This window comes from Zeugodacus cucurbitae, chromosome 6, assembly GCF_028554725.1.
Source record: "Zeugodacus cucurbitae isolate PBARC_wt_2022May chromosome 6, idZeuCucr1.2, whole genome shotgun sequence".
NCBI classification, from domain to species: domain Eukaryota; kingdom Metazoa; phylum Arthropoda; class Insecta; order Diptera; family Tephritidae; genus Zeugodacus; species Zeugodacus cucurbitae.
The window spans coordinates 29,845,128-29,861,764 of NC_071671.1; the positions used below are offsets into that span (position 1 = coordinate 29,845,128).

The 16,637-nt window shown below is 39.2% G+C and overlaps 3 protein-coding genes across 7 annotated transcripts in view; 1 reads left to right on the forward strand and 2 right to left on the reverse strand.

The window, feature by feature from the left end:
• The window catches only part of LOC105219775 (oxysterol-binding protein-related protein 2), a 364,851-nt gene that overhangs the window by 59,453 nt on the left and 288,761 nt on the right, over positions 1-16,637 (reverse strand). The window lies entirely within an intron of this gene.
• LOC128922860 (putative nuclease HARBI1) lies at positions 8,530-10,075 on the forward strand. Its single transcript, XM_054235137.1, has 3 exons — positions 8,530-8,966; positions 9,027-9,422; positions 9,478-10,075. Exons 1-3 carry the CDS (start codon positions 8,913-8,915, stop codon positions 10,000-10,002), a joined length of 975 nt encoding a protein of 324 aa, XP_054091112.1. The 5' UTR covers positions 8,530-8,912; the 3' UTR covers positions 10,003-10,075.
• On the reverse strand, positions 10,096-11,614 carry LOC128922861 (uncharacterized). Its single transcript, XM_054235138.1, has 2 exons — positions 10,795-11,614; positions 10,096-10,726 (listed from the first exon to the last, which is right to left on the reverse strand). Exons 1-2 carry the CDS (start codon positions 10,845-10,847, stop codon positions 10,162-10,164), a joined length of 618 nt encoding a protein of 205 aa, XP_054091113.1. The 5' UTR covers positions 10,848-11,614; the 3' UTR covers positions 10,096-10,161.

Consider the following 16,637-nt stretch of genomic DNA (forward strand, 5'->3'; position numbering starts at 1 on the left):
TGTATAGGTTCTCGGTTTTCGACATTTTGTGGGCGTGGTAGTGAATCGATTTTGCCCATTTTCGAAAGCAACCTCCTCAGGGTGGCAAGGAATATGTGTTCCAAGTTTCATTAAGATATCTTAATTTTTACTCATGTTATCGCTTGCACGGACAGACGGACGGACAGACATCTGGATTTCAAATCCAGTCGTCATCCTGATCATTTACATATATATATAACCCCATATCTAACTCTTTTATTTCATGGTGACACAAACAACCTTTATATGAACATAACTATAATACTCTGTGCAACATGTTGCGAGAGTATAAAAAAACAGTAACATTCGGGGTGGCTTACAGATGGTTTGGGGTTGTATGTCGGGGGATGGAGTTGGAAAACTGCATTCTGTAGACGGAATGTTAGATGGTAAATTATATATAGGCATTTTGAAAGCCTATGTTCATAGCAGCGAGGATTAACTTCGGATTCGTGATTGTTTTATGTCTTACCAAGAAAGCTAGAAATTGGTTGCTCTACTATTGCCCAGAAGTACTTACTGTGCCTGCTCAATCCCCCGACATTAATCCCATAGAGCATAAATGGACAGAACTTAAGAAAAGACTGTTTAAAGAAACATCAAAACAACATCACAGTTGAAGAAAACCGCGGAAGAAGAATGGAGCCTCGGAAATAGAAGCCTCGGTATGCAAAAATCTTGTGGAAAGGGTGTCACGTCGTCCCCTGAAAGGAAAATCCACAAGATATTGAACTCTAGCAAATTTAATTTCTTCTTAACTCTACAAACTGTCCCATTTCAAGTGTGAGCTGCATTGAACGCACAATTAATTTAAAATGTAAACTTTGTTTAGTTTTTCTCCATTTCAATAAAAAATATAAGTTTTATTTGAAATAAAAAGGAATTTTTGAAAAAGATAAATCTTTTGGGGTGTTCCATTTATAGTGGGAGTCAGTGTATATGTACCCGACAATCCCTATACTTCGATTTACTTCACAATTACAGCATTTTTTATTTAAGTCCTCTTTTGTAACGGTGCATTTGGTAAAAGTAGACTGTGACATCAGTTGGTAAAAGTAGTAATTTTTGTTATTATTGGACCGAAATTTTACCGTGAAATTTTTTTAGTGTATTTTTGTTTCATCGATGTATCTATGTTACGTTTTTTTAATTGCACTCTGCTAAAATTTGTACTGGCTATCATATTACTAAATTTGGCGTATTAGAGCTAGGCTCACGCATGGGGGCGGTTTGGTATTGACGCCTGTGGTAGTATCCTTTGTATCGTCGTTAGATTATTTACTCAGAAGGACAAATATGTTGCAATTCAACCCGGCGTCATTGTTGCCGGGTATCTGATACCCGAGCGATTTTAAAATCGTAATCATTTTAAATCAAAATACCTGCGGTTATAGCCACTCACAGTAGCTGCGGTCGTTGACTTCTTTGAGCGTTTTAATTAATCGGTTTAGTATTTCAAAATTAATATTAGTATATTGGTATAAGTCTGCAAAAAGCGCGCGGGTAAGTTAAACCAGGCCATAATGGCTACGTAATATATATACATATGTATATGCAGAGGAGGATAGGATCATGTGAAGAAGTTCACGTAAGTGAGGAAAGTTTTTGATTGTCATTCACTTGGGAGTGGCTAGAAACGATCCTTCTCCACATGATTCAAACGGCTCACGACTTCCGGTTTTAGACCAAGTATCCTTAGGACCTTCATGGGTTGATGTCCTCATACGACCAAGGGCTGACATCACCGCCATCCAAGAAGTGCGATGGACGGGACAAGGACGGAAGAAGGTGGGTCCTTGTGACATCTACTACAGCGGCCAGACAGAGGGAATGCTCGAAAATCTTATGAAAAAATGAAGCGACTTAACGAAGGTTTCAAGACCGGAGCACACTCCTGTAGAGACCAAGGTGGTAATCTGGTAATCGATGTCCAGGGCATACTGGGATTATGGAGGGAACACTTCTCCGACCTGCTGAATGGCAGTGAAAGTACAATACCAGGAGTTGGCGAACCCGATCCCCTAATCGATGACGATGGAATAGATGTTCCATTACCCGACCATGAAGAAATTCGAATAGCAATTACCCGCCTGAAGAACAACAAAGCGGCAGGGGCAGATAGATTACCGGCTGAGCTATTTAAATACAGCGGCGAAGAACTGATAAGGTGCATGCATCAGCTTCTTTGCAAAATATGGTCGGAAGAAAGCATGCTTGACGATTGGAATCTCAGTGTGCTCTGCCCAATCCATAAAAAGGGAGATCCCACAATCTGCGCCAATTACCGTGGGATAAGCCTCCTAAATATCGCCTATCACCGTCAACAAACTGATTGGCTATAAACCTGGAAAGTCCACCATGGACCAGATATTCACCATGCGTCAAATCTTGGAGAAGACCCGTGAGAAGAGGATCGACACACACCACCTTTTTGTCGATTTCAAAGCTGCTTTCGACAGCACGAAAAGGAGCTGCCTTTATGCCGCGATGTCTGAATTTGGTATCCCGGCAAAACTAATACGGTTGTGTAAGTTGACGTTGAGCAACACCAAAAGCTCCGTCGTGTTTGGGAAGGACCTCTCCGAGCCGTTCGATACCAAACGAGGCTTCAGACAAGGTGACTCACTATCGTGCGACTTCTTCAATCTATTGCTGGAAAAAATAATACGAGCTGCAGAACTAAATAGAGAGGGTACAATCTTCTACAAGAGTGTACAGCTCCTGGCGTATGCCGATGATATTGACATCATCGGAAGCAACAATCGCGCCGTTTGTTCTGCGTTTTCCAGACTAGATAAAGAAGCGAAGCGTATGGGTCTGGTGGTGAATGAGGACAAGACGAAATATCTCCTGTCATCAAGCAAACAGTCGGCGCATTCGCGTCTTGGCTCCCACGTCACTGTTGACAGTCATAACTTCGAAGTTGTAGATAATTTCGTATACCTGGGCACCAGTATCAACAACACCAGCAATGTCAGCCTCGAAATCCAGCGCAGAATCACTCTTGCCAACAGGTGCTACTTTGGACTGAGTAGGCATTTGAACAGTAAAGTCCTCTCTCGACGAACCAAAATCAAACTCTACAAGTCGTTTATCATTCCCGTCCTGCTTTATGGTGCAGAAGCTTGGACGATGTCAACATCAGATGAGACGACACTAGGAGTTTTCGAGAGGAAAATTTTGCGCAAGATTTACGGACCTCAGAACATTGGCAACGGCGAACACCGCAGACGATGGAACGATGAGCTGTACGAGTTATACGACGACATTGACATAGTTCAGCGAATAAAAAGACAGCGGCTACGCTGGCAAGGTCATGTTGTCCGAATGGACGAAAACACTCCAGCCCTGAAAGTGTTCGATGCAGCACCCGCCGGAGGAAGCCAAGGAAGGGGAAGGCCGCCACTCCGTTGGAGGGACCAGGTGGAGAGCGACCTGGTTACACTTGGAATCTCCAAATGGGGCCGAACTGCGATGGAAAGAGAGGAGTGGCGCGCTCTCATCGATTCGGCTATAACCGGCTAAACGGTTGAACGCCAATCACATACATACATATGCAGTCTGATATTTTTTATTGTTTATAACGAATTGCGTATCGTTTTATACAGTTTTACGAGCCATGTCTTACGAAAGCGAACAAAGACGACTCCAGACCCTGTTTGAACAAGTTAACAGTGACAATGAAGAATACAGTTCAGAGGAGGAAGATGAAGTCGACAACATATCAGAGCGAAGTCAAGGCAGTGATACGGAACAAGAATGTAGCGATAATGGGCAAGAAGCAATTGTTTCACCAGTAACCAGCAGTTTTATATTGGTAAAGGCAATTCTACTAAATGGTTATCGCAGCCACCTAGGACTAACGTACGCACAAGGGCAGAAAATATCATATTGGAAAAACCAGGGGTAAAGCATATTGTACATAATGATAAGACTGAAGTAGAGTGTTGGAGTCGCTTTATAACTAGTAATATTTTGGAACAAATACTTTGTCATACTAATACCAAAATCAAACAAAGGCAATTATCTAACAATAAACAATCAGTTCAGTATTAATGAAAGAGACCACTGTCGATGAACTTTTAGCTTTGTTCGGCTTATTATACTTAGCCGAACTAAATCGTTCTAATCGACAAAATTTGAGTGACTTATGGCGAACCGATGGTACTGGTGTAGAAATTTTTAGTACTACTATGTCTTTGCAGCGCTTTTATTTTTTACAGAGCTGTTTACGTTTCGATAATATGTCAATACGCCAAGAACAAAAAAACTAGATAATCTGGCTCCGATTAGATCTATTTTTGATGAGTTTGTGTCAAACTGTAAGAATACTTATACACCCAACGAATATGTTACAATTGACGAAAAGCTGGAAGCATTCGCGGTAGGTGTTCGTTTCGACAATATATTCCGAATAAACCTGCAAAACATGGAATAAAAATGTATGCTTTGGTTGATGCAAAAAACTTTTATACGCTCAACCTTGAAATTTATCCCGGTAAACAGCCTAATGGGTCATTTTTGCAAAACAATAAAGCTTTCGACGTTGTAGACAGATTAGTGCAGCCTATTTCTAAAAGTAACAGAAACATTACATTCAACAATTGGTTTACGAGTGTTCCACTGATAACATATTTACAGAAAAATCATAAACTAACATCTGCAGGTACTTTATGTAAAAACAAAAAAGAAATCCCACCAAACTTTATAACTACGCGAGGAAAAGAAGTTTACAGCACTCAGTTTGCATTCCAGATAGATATGACGCTTATTTCCTACATGTCTAAACGGTCTAAAGTAGTGCTGGTACTGTCTTCCCTTCATCATGACCAAAACATTGATCCAGATAGTGGTAATAAACGGAAACCAGAGATCATCACGTTTTATAATTCTTCGAAAGCTGGCGTCGATGTAGTTGATGAACTCTGTGCTACCTATGATGTATCCCGAAACTCTAAACGTTGGCCAATGACAGTATTTTATGCAGTCATGAATGAAGCTGCAATAAATAGTGTAATTATTTTTCGTGAAAATAATTACTCTAAAACAAACTGACGTGGTTTCCTTAGAAAACTCGGTCTTTCAATGATTGAAGGCCATCTTCGAGTGAGGAAAAATATGGAAAACTTACCGAGAGACTTACGTAATCGTATTCACGACCAAGTTGGTGAAACCATGACTTACCCTCCGAATAAAAGTTCGAAAACATATACTAGATGTAGAAACTGTCCTTCTGCCATAGATAAAAAAACTAAGCACATCTGCAATAATTGTAACAAGCCTATTTGTATGCAACATATTGTCTCATTGTGCCATAACTTTGTATATAAGTTATAAATGGGCTTTGTATTATATATGAAGTTAATAATAAATAATATAATATAGTAATTGTATGTTTAGTACCAAAGTCGAAATTATTTTTTGTTTTTGAGTTTAACTGTTAAGTTATGTTCTCACGATTGATCTCAGAATAAAATGTTTTGTTTTTTTCTGTTTGTTTGATTGTATTGTTGATTTTTTAATAAATAAATGTTTAATTATTATAAGTAATGTGTATTATTAGCCAGTTATTTAATGTAGCATACTAGTATTGACATAACATTGATTCAGTGTTCAGAAATGTACTCGGGTAAAATACACCCGGCCACAATGGTCAAGTTCTATTTAGTAGCCACAATGACGCCGGGTTAAAAAGCGTGGCGTGTAAGGCTGCAATTTTTTGTTATTGACCGCTCATTTTTTTTTGGACTTTACGTTTATTTATTTTACTTTTTACGTTGGTGTAGCGGTTAATATGACTCTGAACAGATGGATGTTTTCTGTTTGGTACATTCTTATCTTGTATTTTGTTTTTCATCGCTGTCCGGTCCTTGTTGGTATATCGGTATTTGTTAGTGACCGCGGTTAACAACCACCAACAATCAAATAAGCATCACAAAATGAGATTGTGTTAGTGCGCTTACTGTGGGACCAAGCGAATCAGCAAGTCTATGCCGCACGATTGCACAATACGAATATGTGCACGTGCTAATAGCGATCAAAAATATTCAGTCTGCTTGAAGAGGTTGAGCGAGCAAGTCTATGCCGCACGATTGAACAATACGAATATGTGCACGTGCTAATGAATGTAAAAATTAATAATAATTTATATTTAATATAAATTATAGTAAAATTGGGTAATGAAATATTTAAAATGAGTAATTGTGTGCTATTTTACAATGAAAAAATTGTTTTCATTTCATACGAAAAATATATAACTTCGTCCGCATCATCCTGCTCAGTCAACTGCTGATTGCAGACTGATTTTATCGTCGTTTATTTATCGTATTGTCCCATCGTAGGTGCTCGTTTTAAGCCATTGTTGCAACTAAATGTGTCTGAATTGTACCTGAATTTTATATACTTATTATTTATTTTATTTACTTATATATTATTACTTAGTTTTGTGTAGTATTGTATATATTGTATGGTATATACAATCGTTAACGCGCCTATATTGCAACCTCAGAGGTGGTGAGGAAGAGCAATACATACGCAATTAATTATTGTTACGAATAAAACTTTTCATTAATATTTCCAAATCCAAAAGAATATTTCCATTTTGCCGTGCGTTTATTTAAAACTCTGTGTCGAACAGGTGACCTCAGCTGTGAAAAATTTCCCGTTATCCAGCTGATTCTTGTGCTACTTGTATGCTTATACAATGTTTTACGCTTTTCGCTTGTGCGTGTTATTGCCAATCGTTGTGTGTACGATCACTTACGCTCTTTTAGCACATGCTAAAGGTTCAGACCATAGAACTGCAATTGTTCCCTTTTTTGAGTCATTGGTTGAGTAACACAAAAAATAGTATTAGTGCATATAAGTCAAAAGTCATCAAACACTAATATCCACTAAAACTCATTTACGCACAGCACACAAAATGATAGTATGTAAATGAGTAAGTTTCTCTTGATACGTATCGATGAGCCAATAATTCAGTCAAGTTAAACCAAAATGAGCAATACCACCAAAAAACACCAAGAGTAAAGCTGAATGAATAAAGTGATGCGAATATGATCAAAGTAAAACTGACGAAGGCTGTGCCGCCGCTAGGCAAATGTGCCCTGTGGGAAACGACTAACGATGTGTTTTGTTCTTTGATGTCGTGTATTACATTTAATGTTTAAAGTTAATGCTGTTAGGTTCTAATATATTACTTTTAATAGTAATATATTGTAACGAATTTCCAAAATCTGTCGTTTACTCTTAAAACTCTACGTTGAGTTCGATCACTGGATTGTCAAATAAAAGTCACTGTTTAATGGTAATACACTTATCTTTATTTCTAATTTAACAAACTTAACACTTTATTACTCTTTGTACAAGTTCACAACTTCTTACTTCTAATTTCTTGCACTTTGCTCTCTAATTAGAACTGTGTCTTGCTGCCAATCCGGCAGCCCTTGTATACCCGGTTGTTAGCAAGTTATCGTCACTGGAACATTCTGGCAACTACGAATATCGATGTCTGGACAAATCTGGCAAGTTATCGATTTCGTTGTTGATTCTAGTTTATTCTAGCATACATGTTCGTCACACTGCCCTCCACTTATGTCTGATCGTCCCGATTAGTCATATTTCCAGAACCAAATGCTGCAAGCCGTTCTAAATGAACCCCCTTCATTTTATTCCTAGTCTTCCAATGGTTTGTATACGATACACTACATCATTAATTCGTTTAATAACCTGGTATGGTCCTTCCCAACTACATTGAAATTTAGGAGACAATCCTTTCTTCCGTTGTGGGTTATATAACAATACCCAATCTCCTTCCACAAATCCTTCGGAGTTCATTGCCTTATCGTATATTGTCTTCATTTTATCACTCATTATTTGTGTCCGCTGTCAATTAGCATGAATTTCTCTAATTTCGTCTCCTAGGACACTGTTGGCTTCCCTAACATTCTTTCCACCATTTGCGTTTATTCCGAACTTTAAATCAATCGGTAACCGAAGGTGATGACCAAAGATTACCCTTGCTGGAGTCTGTCCCGTTGTTTCATGTACAGCAGACCGGTAAGCCATCAGGAACAAATCTATATGGGTATCCCAATCCTTTTGATACTTGTTTTTTTTTCTTTAGATGTTCTTCTAAAGTTCGATTGAAAAGTTCTACCGAATTGTACTGCTTCATCTGGCCGTGACTCCTGGATTTCGGCCCTTTTGCTTTAACGCACTCAGCACAATTAGCAATCCATTCCGTGACTGATTGCCGACGACCAACCCAATAAAATCTTTGCTTTAGTTTTTCCAAGGTTTTTGTGATTCCCATGTGCCCTCCACTTGGGCCGTTATGCATCTCCTTGAGAACATCAGGAATTCTTACTTTCGGAACGATTATAAGAGCTCGGGAACTTTGTCCATCTTCGCTTTCCCATACTCGATGCAAGCAGCCAGATACCAACTTTAAACTCTTCCACTGTGCCCAATATGCCTTTGCAACTGGACTCTCTGCAGCTATGGCCGACTTCCTAAACGCAAGTTGCGATGCATAACTCGAAAAAATGCGTATGAAATGCAAAGCTGATTTTCAACGCAACTCTGCGTTGCAAATAAATGCTTTGCATATAAATGACGTTTAGGAACGTCATCGTAAAACTCATACATAAAACATATGTCAAATAATGACTGTTATTACAAATAACGAAATTTTGAGTTAATATGGACGAGAGAAGAAATTATTCATTAATTTTATTAGCAAATAGCTTTAGCTAATTCTTCAAATATTAAGTTAATAAAAAAACTAATTGAAAAGAAAAAAAAAGAAACGGCAGTTTTTATTAAGGACTTTGAATTTAACGAGAAGAAAGGTGGTGAAAAATAAAAATTTTTGTGAATCTGTTGTATTGATGGAAGACGATATATTTTATTCCCATTTTCGGATGCGAAGAAGCACGTTCAAGGTAAGTACACAATTGAATTTCAAATATGGATAACATAAAACGTGTTCGCTGCAATTTCAGAGGCTGATGACAATGCTACAACCAATGTGGACCGAATCATCAACAGGTCGTACTGCAGTTTCCATGGAAAAGGCATTGTATTTGACAATTTGGAAGCTTGCCAATAATACATCATTTCGACAAATTAGTGACAGATTTGATGTAGGAATGGGCGCCACTTATAGAGCATTTATTAAAATCCTCAAACTTATATGTCGTCTAAAATCGACAATAATAAAATTTCCGACTACTACTGCAGCTCAAAAAAAGATCGCTGATGGGTTTTCTCAACGTCGCCACAGTATATTTCCTTTTGTATTAGGATGCATTGATGGAACGCACATTCCCATATCACAACCAAAAAACGATGCAATAAGTTTCTATAACAGAAAAGGGACGTTTTCCATCATTGCACAGGTAATTACACATGTATACTCATCTCTAGTCAAATTATAATAAACAATTTGTATAGGCCATTGTTGACAGCGATATGAAATTTCTGGACGTCTTTGTCAGCTGTCCCGGACGATGTCATGACGCATCAGTGTGGCAAAGGAGCCCATTTCGTAGAGCACTAGTAAGCGGTGAATTAAAAATTCCACCAAATCACCACTTCTTAGGCGACGCAGCTTATCCGCTAGAAACGTTTCTCATGGTGCCATATCGGGATAATGGTTTTTTAACATCGCAGCAGAGCAAATTTAACACTATTTTAAGCACTAACCGAGTTTATGTTGAACAGGCGTTCGGGATATTAAAACAAAAGTTCAGAATTTTAAAATTTATTGGTGTACAGCTCGCTCATATTCCAAAAATTATTGTATTAACGTGCATGATAATACATAACGTGATTATAATCAATGAAGGTCAGCAAAACATTGATTGGATAGAATTGGACGAAGAGGAGGCCCAAACATCTGAAGTTAGTGTTCCATCATTGCAAAGAGATGAAGCCCAACAAAAACGAAATGCCCTGGCAACGTTGTTTTCAAGCTGAATTAAACGACAATTCTAAAATAAAAAACACAATTTGAATAACATGAACATAAATGTATTTTATTTCATAAGATAGGAACTTTCAAAACTATAACATATATATATATATATATATATTTCTTATAATTATATAATAGTAATAATTTATATTATTTATAAACTATCCTGGGTTTTCAAATAAAGCCCGTAGTTGCTTTAATTCTTTAAGTTTTTCTTTTTCAATTTCAAGTCTTTCACTTTCTATTTTTATAAGCTTATTTATAGCTTCGTTTTCCTTTTCGGATTCTTTCTCTAAGAATTCGATTACGTCATTTCTCTTTCTTTTAACTGATGTTGTAGGTGTTACATCCATTCCGTCAATTGTTGCTGTGGTGGAGGGACTTTCCAATGAAATTAAAGAATACTCGGTCATTTCTAGGGGCACTTCAATACTTGAACGACTCCCAAACACTTCATCGATTTCACTAAAATATTCCCAATTTGATGCTGCTTCGCCAGAAGTACTGTTTCTTTTTTTTATACGCTTATAAGTCCCCATTATGTTGAGAAAACACCTCGCTATTTCATCTCTTGAAAATGGAAACGAGCTCTCAACGTCCCTCATTTCCCTTAAAATCGACTCCCAAATTGTATTTCTCTTCCTTTTTTTGCCGGAAAATTCTGCTTCATGACGAAGCCTTGTTGTTATTAATAACTTCTTCCGCTCGTGTGTCCACTTTTTTTCTCTATAATACAAGATAAAAAGAAATGATAACACAATTTAAATTAGTTACAATAAATAAAAATTACTTACTCTGCCATTGTCTGTTCTGCATACCAAATAAAATTGATGCACGCTTTAAACATCTGATGCGCTTAAAACTGAGTTTCCAACTAATTAGGAACATTAGGCGTTGCCAGAAAATTCAAGTATGACTTTAGGAACTATATGCATTGTAAATATGCATTGCAACCTGCGTTTAGGAAGTCGACCTATTTCTTATCTCGTTGGACGCTTGTTCAGCTCCACTCAATGCATTACCAGTTCCAAATCTGGATCTTCTTGCTGACATTTTCGTAATTCCTTTGGATTCCAGCCTTCTGTGGAAGTTATTGTCATTAATCGGACATCTATAATGTCTTCTTTAGCTTCAGCTCTCGAACAATGTCTACATTCTAAATTACAAGGACGACGGGACATCGCGTCCGCATTCCCATGACTACTACCTTTGCGATGTTCTATAGAGAAGTCATAACTTTGGAGTCTCTCAATCCACCGTGCCAACTGCCATTCTGGATTCTTGAATTGCAGAAGCCATTTTAATGCTGCGTGATCTGTCCTTACAGGTATTTATGGAAATGTTTGATGCACTTCACCAATGCGTTCGCGTTACGCAATAATTCTTCTCTGGCTTACTTATCGTCTGGCTATAATACGCGACCCATTTCTCATTCCCGTCAATCACTTGTGATAGAACGCCTCCTATTGCATAGCCACTAGCATCCGTATCCAAGACGAACGTTGAGCCTGGAACTGGATATGCTAACATTGGCGCAGTACATAATCGCTCCTTCAGAGTTTGGAAGGCCAATTCCTGTTCTTCATTCCATTCAAAGGCTTTGTTCTTCTTCGTGAGTTCATGGCGAAATTTGGAACGAATCGTCGGTAATACGTACACAGTCCAAGGAAACTCCGCAATGCATGTAAATTTTGAGGTCTGGGCCAATCTTCACTGCCTCTATCTTTTCTTGAGCTGTACAAATGCCCTTCGTTGTCACTTTGTGTCCTAAATAGTTCACTTCCTTCTTGAACAGAGAACACTTCTTTGGGCTCAGTTTTAAACCAGCGCTGGCTATGCGTTGGAAAACCTCTTCCAAATTTTTGAGATGCTCATCAAAGCTTTTACCCAACACGATGATATCGTCCAGGTACACCAAACATGTCTTCCAGTGCAATCCTTTTAACACTTGGTCCATAAGCATCTCAAAAGTGGCAGGAGCGTTACATAACCCAAAGGGCAATATGGTAAATTGCCATAGACCATCTCCAACGCTGAAAGCCGTATTTTCTTTGTCTTTTTCGTTTACTTCCACTTGCCAATAGCCACTTTTCAAATCGAGTGTTGAAACCCAATTCGTGCCTGATAGCGAGTCTAGAGTGTCATCTATTCGAGGTAATGGGTAACTGTCTTTCTTCGTGACATCATTCAATTTTCTGTAGTCCACACAGAACCTCATGTTGCCATCTTTCTTCTTCACAAGTACTTGTACAAGTACAAGTCGCAGATTATCCTGATAGATAAACCTGGGAAAGACCTGACACAGCCGTCTTCATACAGACCAATCAGTCTTCTACCCTGTATTTCTAAAATATTTGAAAAGGTGTTACTATCAAAGATGTCTCTTTTCCTCCACGAAAATAATGTAATACCAGCGCATCAATTCGGGTTTCGTGCAAAACATAGCACGATAGAGCAAGTAAATAGACTAACTAACGAAATAAGAAAAGCATTTGAGCACAGAGAGTACTGTTCAGCTATATTTCTAGATGTTGCTCAGGCATTTGATAAGGTGTGGCATGAAGGGCTTTATATAAGATCAAAAACATTCTTTCTTTAGAATTGTATAAAATATTGGAATCTTATTTAAATAATAGACAATTTATGGTTAAAGTTAGAGACTTCATATCTGATGAACGACAAATAAAGGCTGGTGTACCACAAGTCAGTGTTTTAGGGCCATCTCTGTACATCATATATACAGCTGATCTTCCAACAGCTAATAATGTTTTGACATCAACTTTCGCGGATGACACAGCTTTAGTGAGCCGTAACAAATGCCACATTATAGCGTCAAGAATATTAGCGGAGCACTTAAGATCTGTCGAAGAATGGCTAGCCAATTGGCGTATAAATGTGAATGAACAAAAGTGTAATTTACATTTTCTCTAAGACCAAAAATGTGTCCGGCAGTAAAAATTAACAATATTTTGGTGCCCCAGACGAATGAAGTTACCTATCTTGGTATTCACCTAGATAGAAGGCTTACGTGGAGAAAAAATATATCTAGTAAAATAACTAGCATGAAGATAAAGCTGCAAATTTAAATTGGCTTATAAATAAAAACTCTAAACTTAGCCTAGACAACAAAGTGCTTTTATACAATGCGGTCATAAAGCCGATTTGGATGTATGGCATTCAACTGTGGGGTACGACCTGTGCAACTAATATTGATATAATACAAAGGTTCCAATCGAAAATGCTTAGAACAATCACGTGCTCACCATGGTACATGCGCAATGATAATATCCATAAAGATCTTGGTATCCCTATGGTAAAGAAAGAAGTAGAGGACAGCAGATTGAAATATATATCTAAACTCCGTGATCACCCAAACCCATTGGCTAATGCTTTAGTAGAATCCTGCTATCAATCACGTCTAAAAAGAAGAGATATGCCTGCATACTAAGGAGCAACGTTTCACCAAAACAACTCAATCACCTGGTTGAGCTTGTCTAGTTTTAATTAGTTTTAAGATTTTATAACTTATTGTTAGGCTTTAAAGAGCAGATTCAGTAAATAAATGTATATTGAAAAAAAAAAAAAACAAGTACTACGGTTGAACTCCATGGACTCGATGATGGTTCAATTATGCCGCTATCGCTCATTTCACGTATGGTCTGGCTTACAACTTCACGTTTGGCTAAAGGAACGCTGCTAGGAGCCTGGCGGATTGGTCTTGCATCTCCGGTGTTGATGAAATGTTTCACAATTTTGGTTCTACCTGGTTTAGATTCATCTTTATCAAATATGGTGGTGTTTCGCAATTTATTACGGCCTCAATCTCCTGACACTGCCCTAATATAGCTCCTTTGGAGACGGTGACTGGTGCCTTACACTCATTAAGGACTCTTACTGGAACTCTTTTCGTGTCATAGACAGGGTTTTTCCTATAAGTAAGTTTGGTATAGATTCTGTTGCACCTTCAACAACCCACAACGTGTCCGTCCCATCTATCTCTCCATCTATTTCTGCCCAAATAATTGCTTCTGATTTTGGTGGAATCTTTTGATTTTCTGTTATTAACACTTGTCTAACATGAAGAAATTCGAATAGCAATTACCCGCTTGAAGAACAACAAAGCAGCGGGGGCCGATAGATTACCGGCAGAACTATTCAAATACGGCGGCGAAGAACTGATAAGGTGCATGCATCAGCTTCTTTGCAGAATATGGTCGGAAGAAAGCATGCCTGACGATTGGAATCTCAGTGTGCTCTGCCCAATCCATAAAAAGGGAGATCCCACAATCTGCGCCAATTACCGTGGGATCAGCCTCCTAAATATCGCATACAAGGTTCTATCGAGCGTACTGTGTGAAAGACTAAAGCCCACCGTCAACAAACTGATTGGACCTTATCAGTGTGGCTTTAGACCTGGAAAATCGACAACTGACCAGATATTCACCATGCGCCAAATCTTGGAAAAGACCCGAGAAAAGAGGATCGACACACACCACCTTTTTGTCGATTTTAAAGCTGCTTTCGACAGCACGAAAAGGAGTTGCCTTTACGCCGCGATGTCTGAATTTGGTATCCCCGCAAAACTAATACGGCTGTGTAAATTGACGTTGAGCAACACCAAAAGCTCCGTCATGATTGGGAAGGACTTCTCCGAGCCGTTCGATACCAAACGAGGTTTCAGACAAGGTGACTCACTATCGTGCGACTTCTTTAACCTGATGCTGGAAAAAATTATAAGAGCTGCAGAGCTAAACCGAGAAGGTACAATCTTCTACAAGAGTGTACAGCTCCTGGCGTACGCCGATGATATTGATATCATCGGAAGCAACAACCGCGCCGTTTGTTCTGCTTTTTCCCGCATGGATAAGGAGGCGAAGCGAATGGGTCTGGAGGTGAATGAGGACAAGACGAAATATCTCCTGTCATCAAACAAACAGTCGGCGCATTCGCGTCTTGGCTCCCACGTCACTGTTGACAGTCATAACTTCGAGGTCGTAGATAATTTCGTATACCTGGGAACCAGCATCAACAACACGAACAATGTCAGCCTCGAAATCCAGCGCAGAATAACTCTTGCCAACAGGTGCTACTTTGGACTGAGTAGGCAATTGAACAGTAAAGTCCTCTCTCGACGAACCAAAATCAAGCTCTACAAGTCGCTTATCATTCCCGTCCTGCTTTACGGTGCAGAAGCTTGGACGATGTCAACATCAGATGAGACGACACTAGGAGTTTTCGAGAGGAAAATTTTGCGCAAGATTTATGGTCCTCAGAACATTGGCAACGGCGAATACCGCAGACGATGGAACGATGAGCTGTACGAGTTATACGACGACATTGACATAGTTCAGCGAATAAAAAGACAGCGGCTACGCTGGCTAGGTCATGTTGTCCGAATGGACGAAAACACTCCAGCCCTGAAAGTGTTCGATGCAGTACCCGCCGGAGGAAGCCGAGGAAGGGGAAGGCCTCCACTCCGTTGGAGGGACCAGGTGGAGAGCGACCTGGTTACACTTGGGATCTCCAGCTGGCGCCGAGCTGCGAAGGAGAGAGACAGGTGGCGCACTATCGTCGATTCGGCTATAACCGGCTAAACGGTTGCAACGCCAATCACATACATCACAACACTTGTCTAACGTTGCATTTGTTATCATAACCAAACATAAGAGGCACTTCCATATTGGTATAAGTCATAATTTTGTTTTCCATGTCTAATTTGATTCCTTTACTGGCTAGAAAGTATACTCCAATTATGACTTCGTCGACGATATATCGGCTATTTTTCCTATTCCAATTTCGCACGTTACTTCCCCGAGAACTTGAGCATCATCTCCCGTTGCAGTACGTAACTTTGCAACAGCTAGTGGTTTTACTTTCTTGTTAACTACATCCGATCGAATTATGGAATGTGTTGCTCCCGTATCCACAGTCAGAATGCGCTTTTTACCATCCACGCATCCACTAACGGTAACGTTGTTCGTATTTATATTTATTTGAGAGACAGAGATTACAGGACATTCACTTGAGGGAGCCAGCACGCGCCCCTTTCGACTGGCTCGCTTTAGTACATACATGTTCGTCATATTGAAAATGAATAATGACGCACGAAAATGCATGTTCAATGAAATAATGAAAAATGTAATGTCACAAAGTTCAAAGGGCATCCACTCGTGCCGATCAGAGTACCGAACTCATTCAAGTTTATTTTCATCGTGACCAATGAAGAAGTGAGTAAAATCAAATTGTTACTATACACTCGTTTGAGTCATAAATTGACGGTACATATAAGTGTAGAAATACTATGAGTCCGTTTTGGTTTGGTGGAAATGAGTCTTATTCATTTTTGATATCAGTATGGGCCCATGTGTTGAAGTTCACGCAAGTGAGGAAAGTTTTTGATTGTCATTCACATGGGAGTGGCCAGAAACGATTCTTCTCCACATGGTTCAAGCAGCTCACGACTTCCGGTTTTAGACCAAGTATCCTCTGGGTAGCCAACAGACATCCGTTTGAAGGCGAGCTAAAGTGAGAAGGCGAAGCCCGCTTATGCGGTTGTGCGTAGGGTTTGGGACCCACCACATAAAAACAACCAATGAAAAATCTACGAAACCCTCGGATGAGACACCCCCCTTTTGAT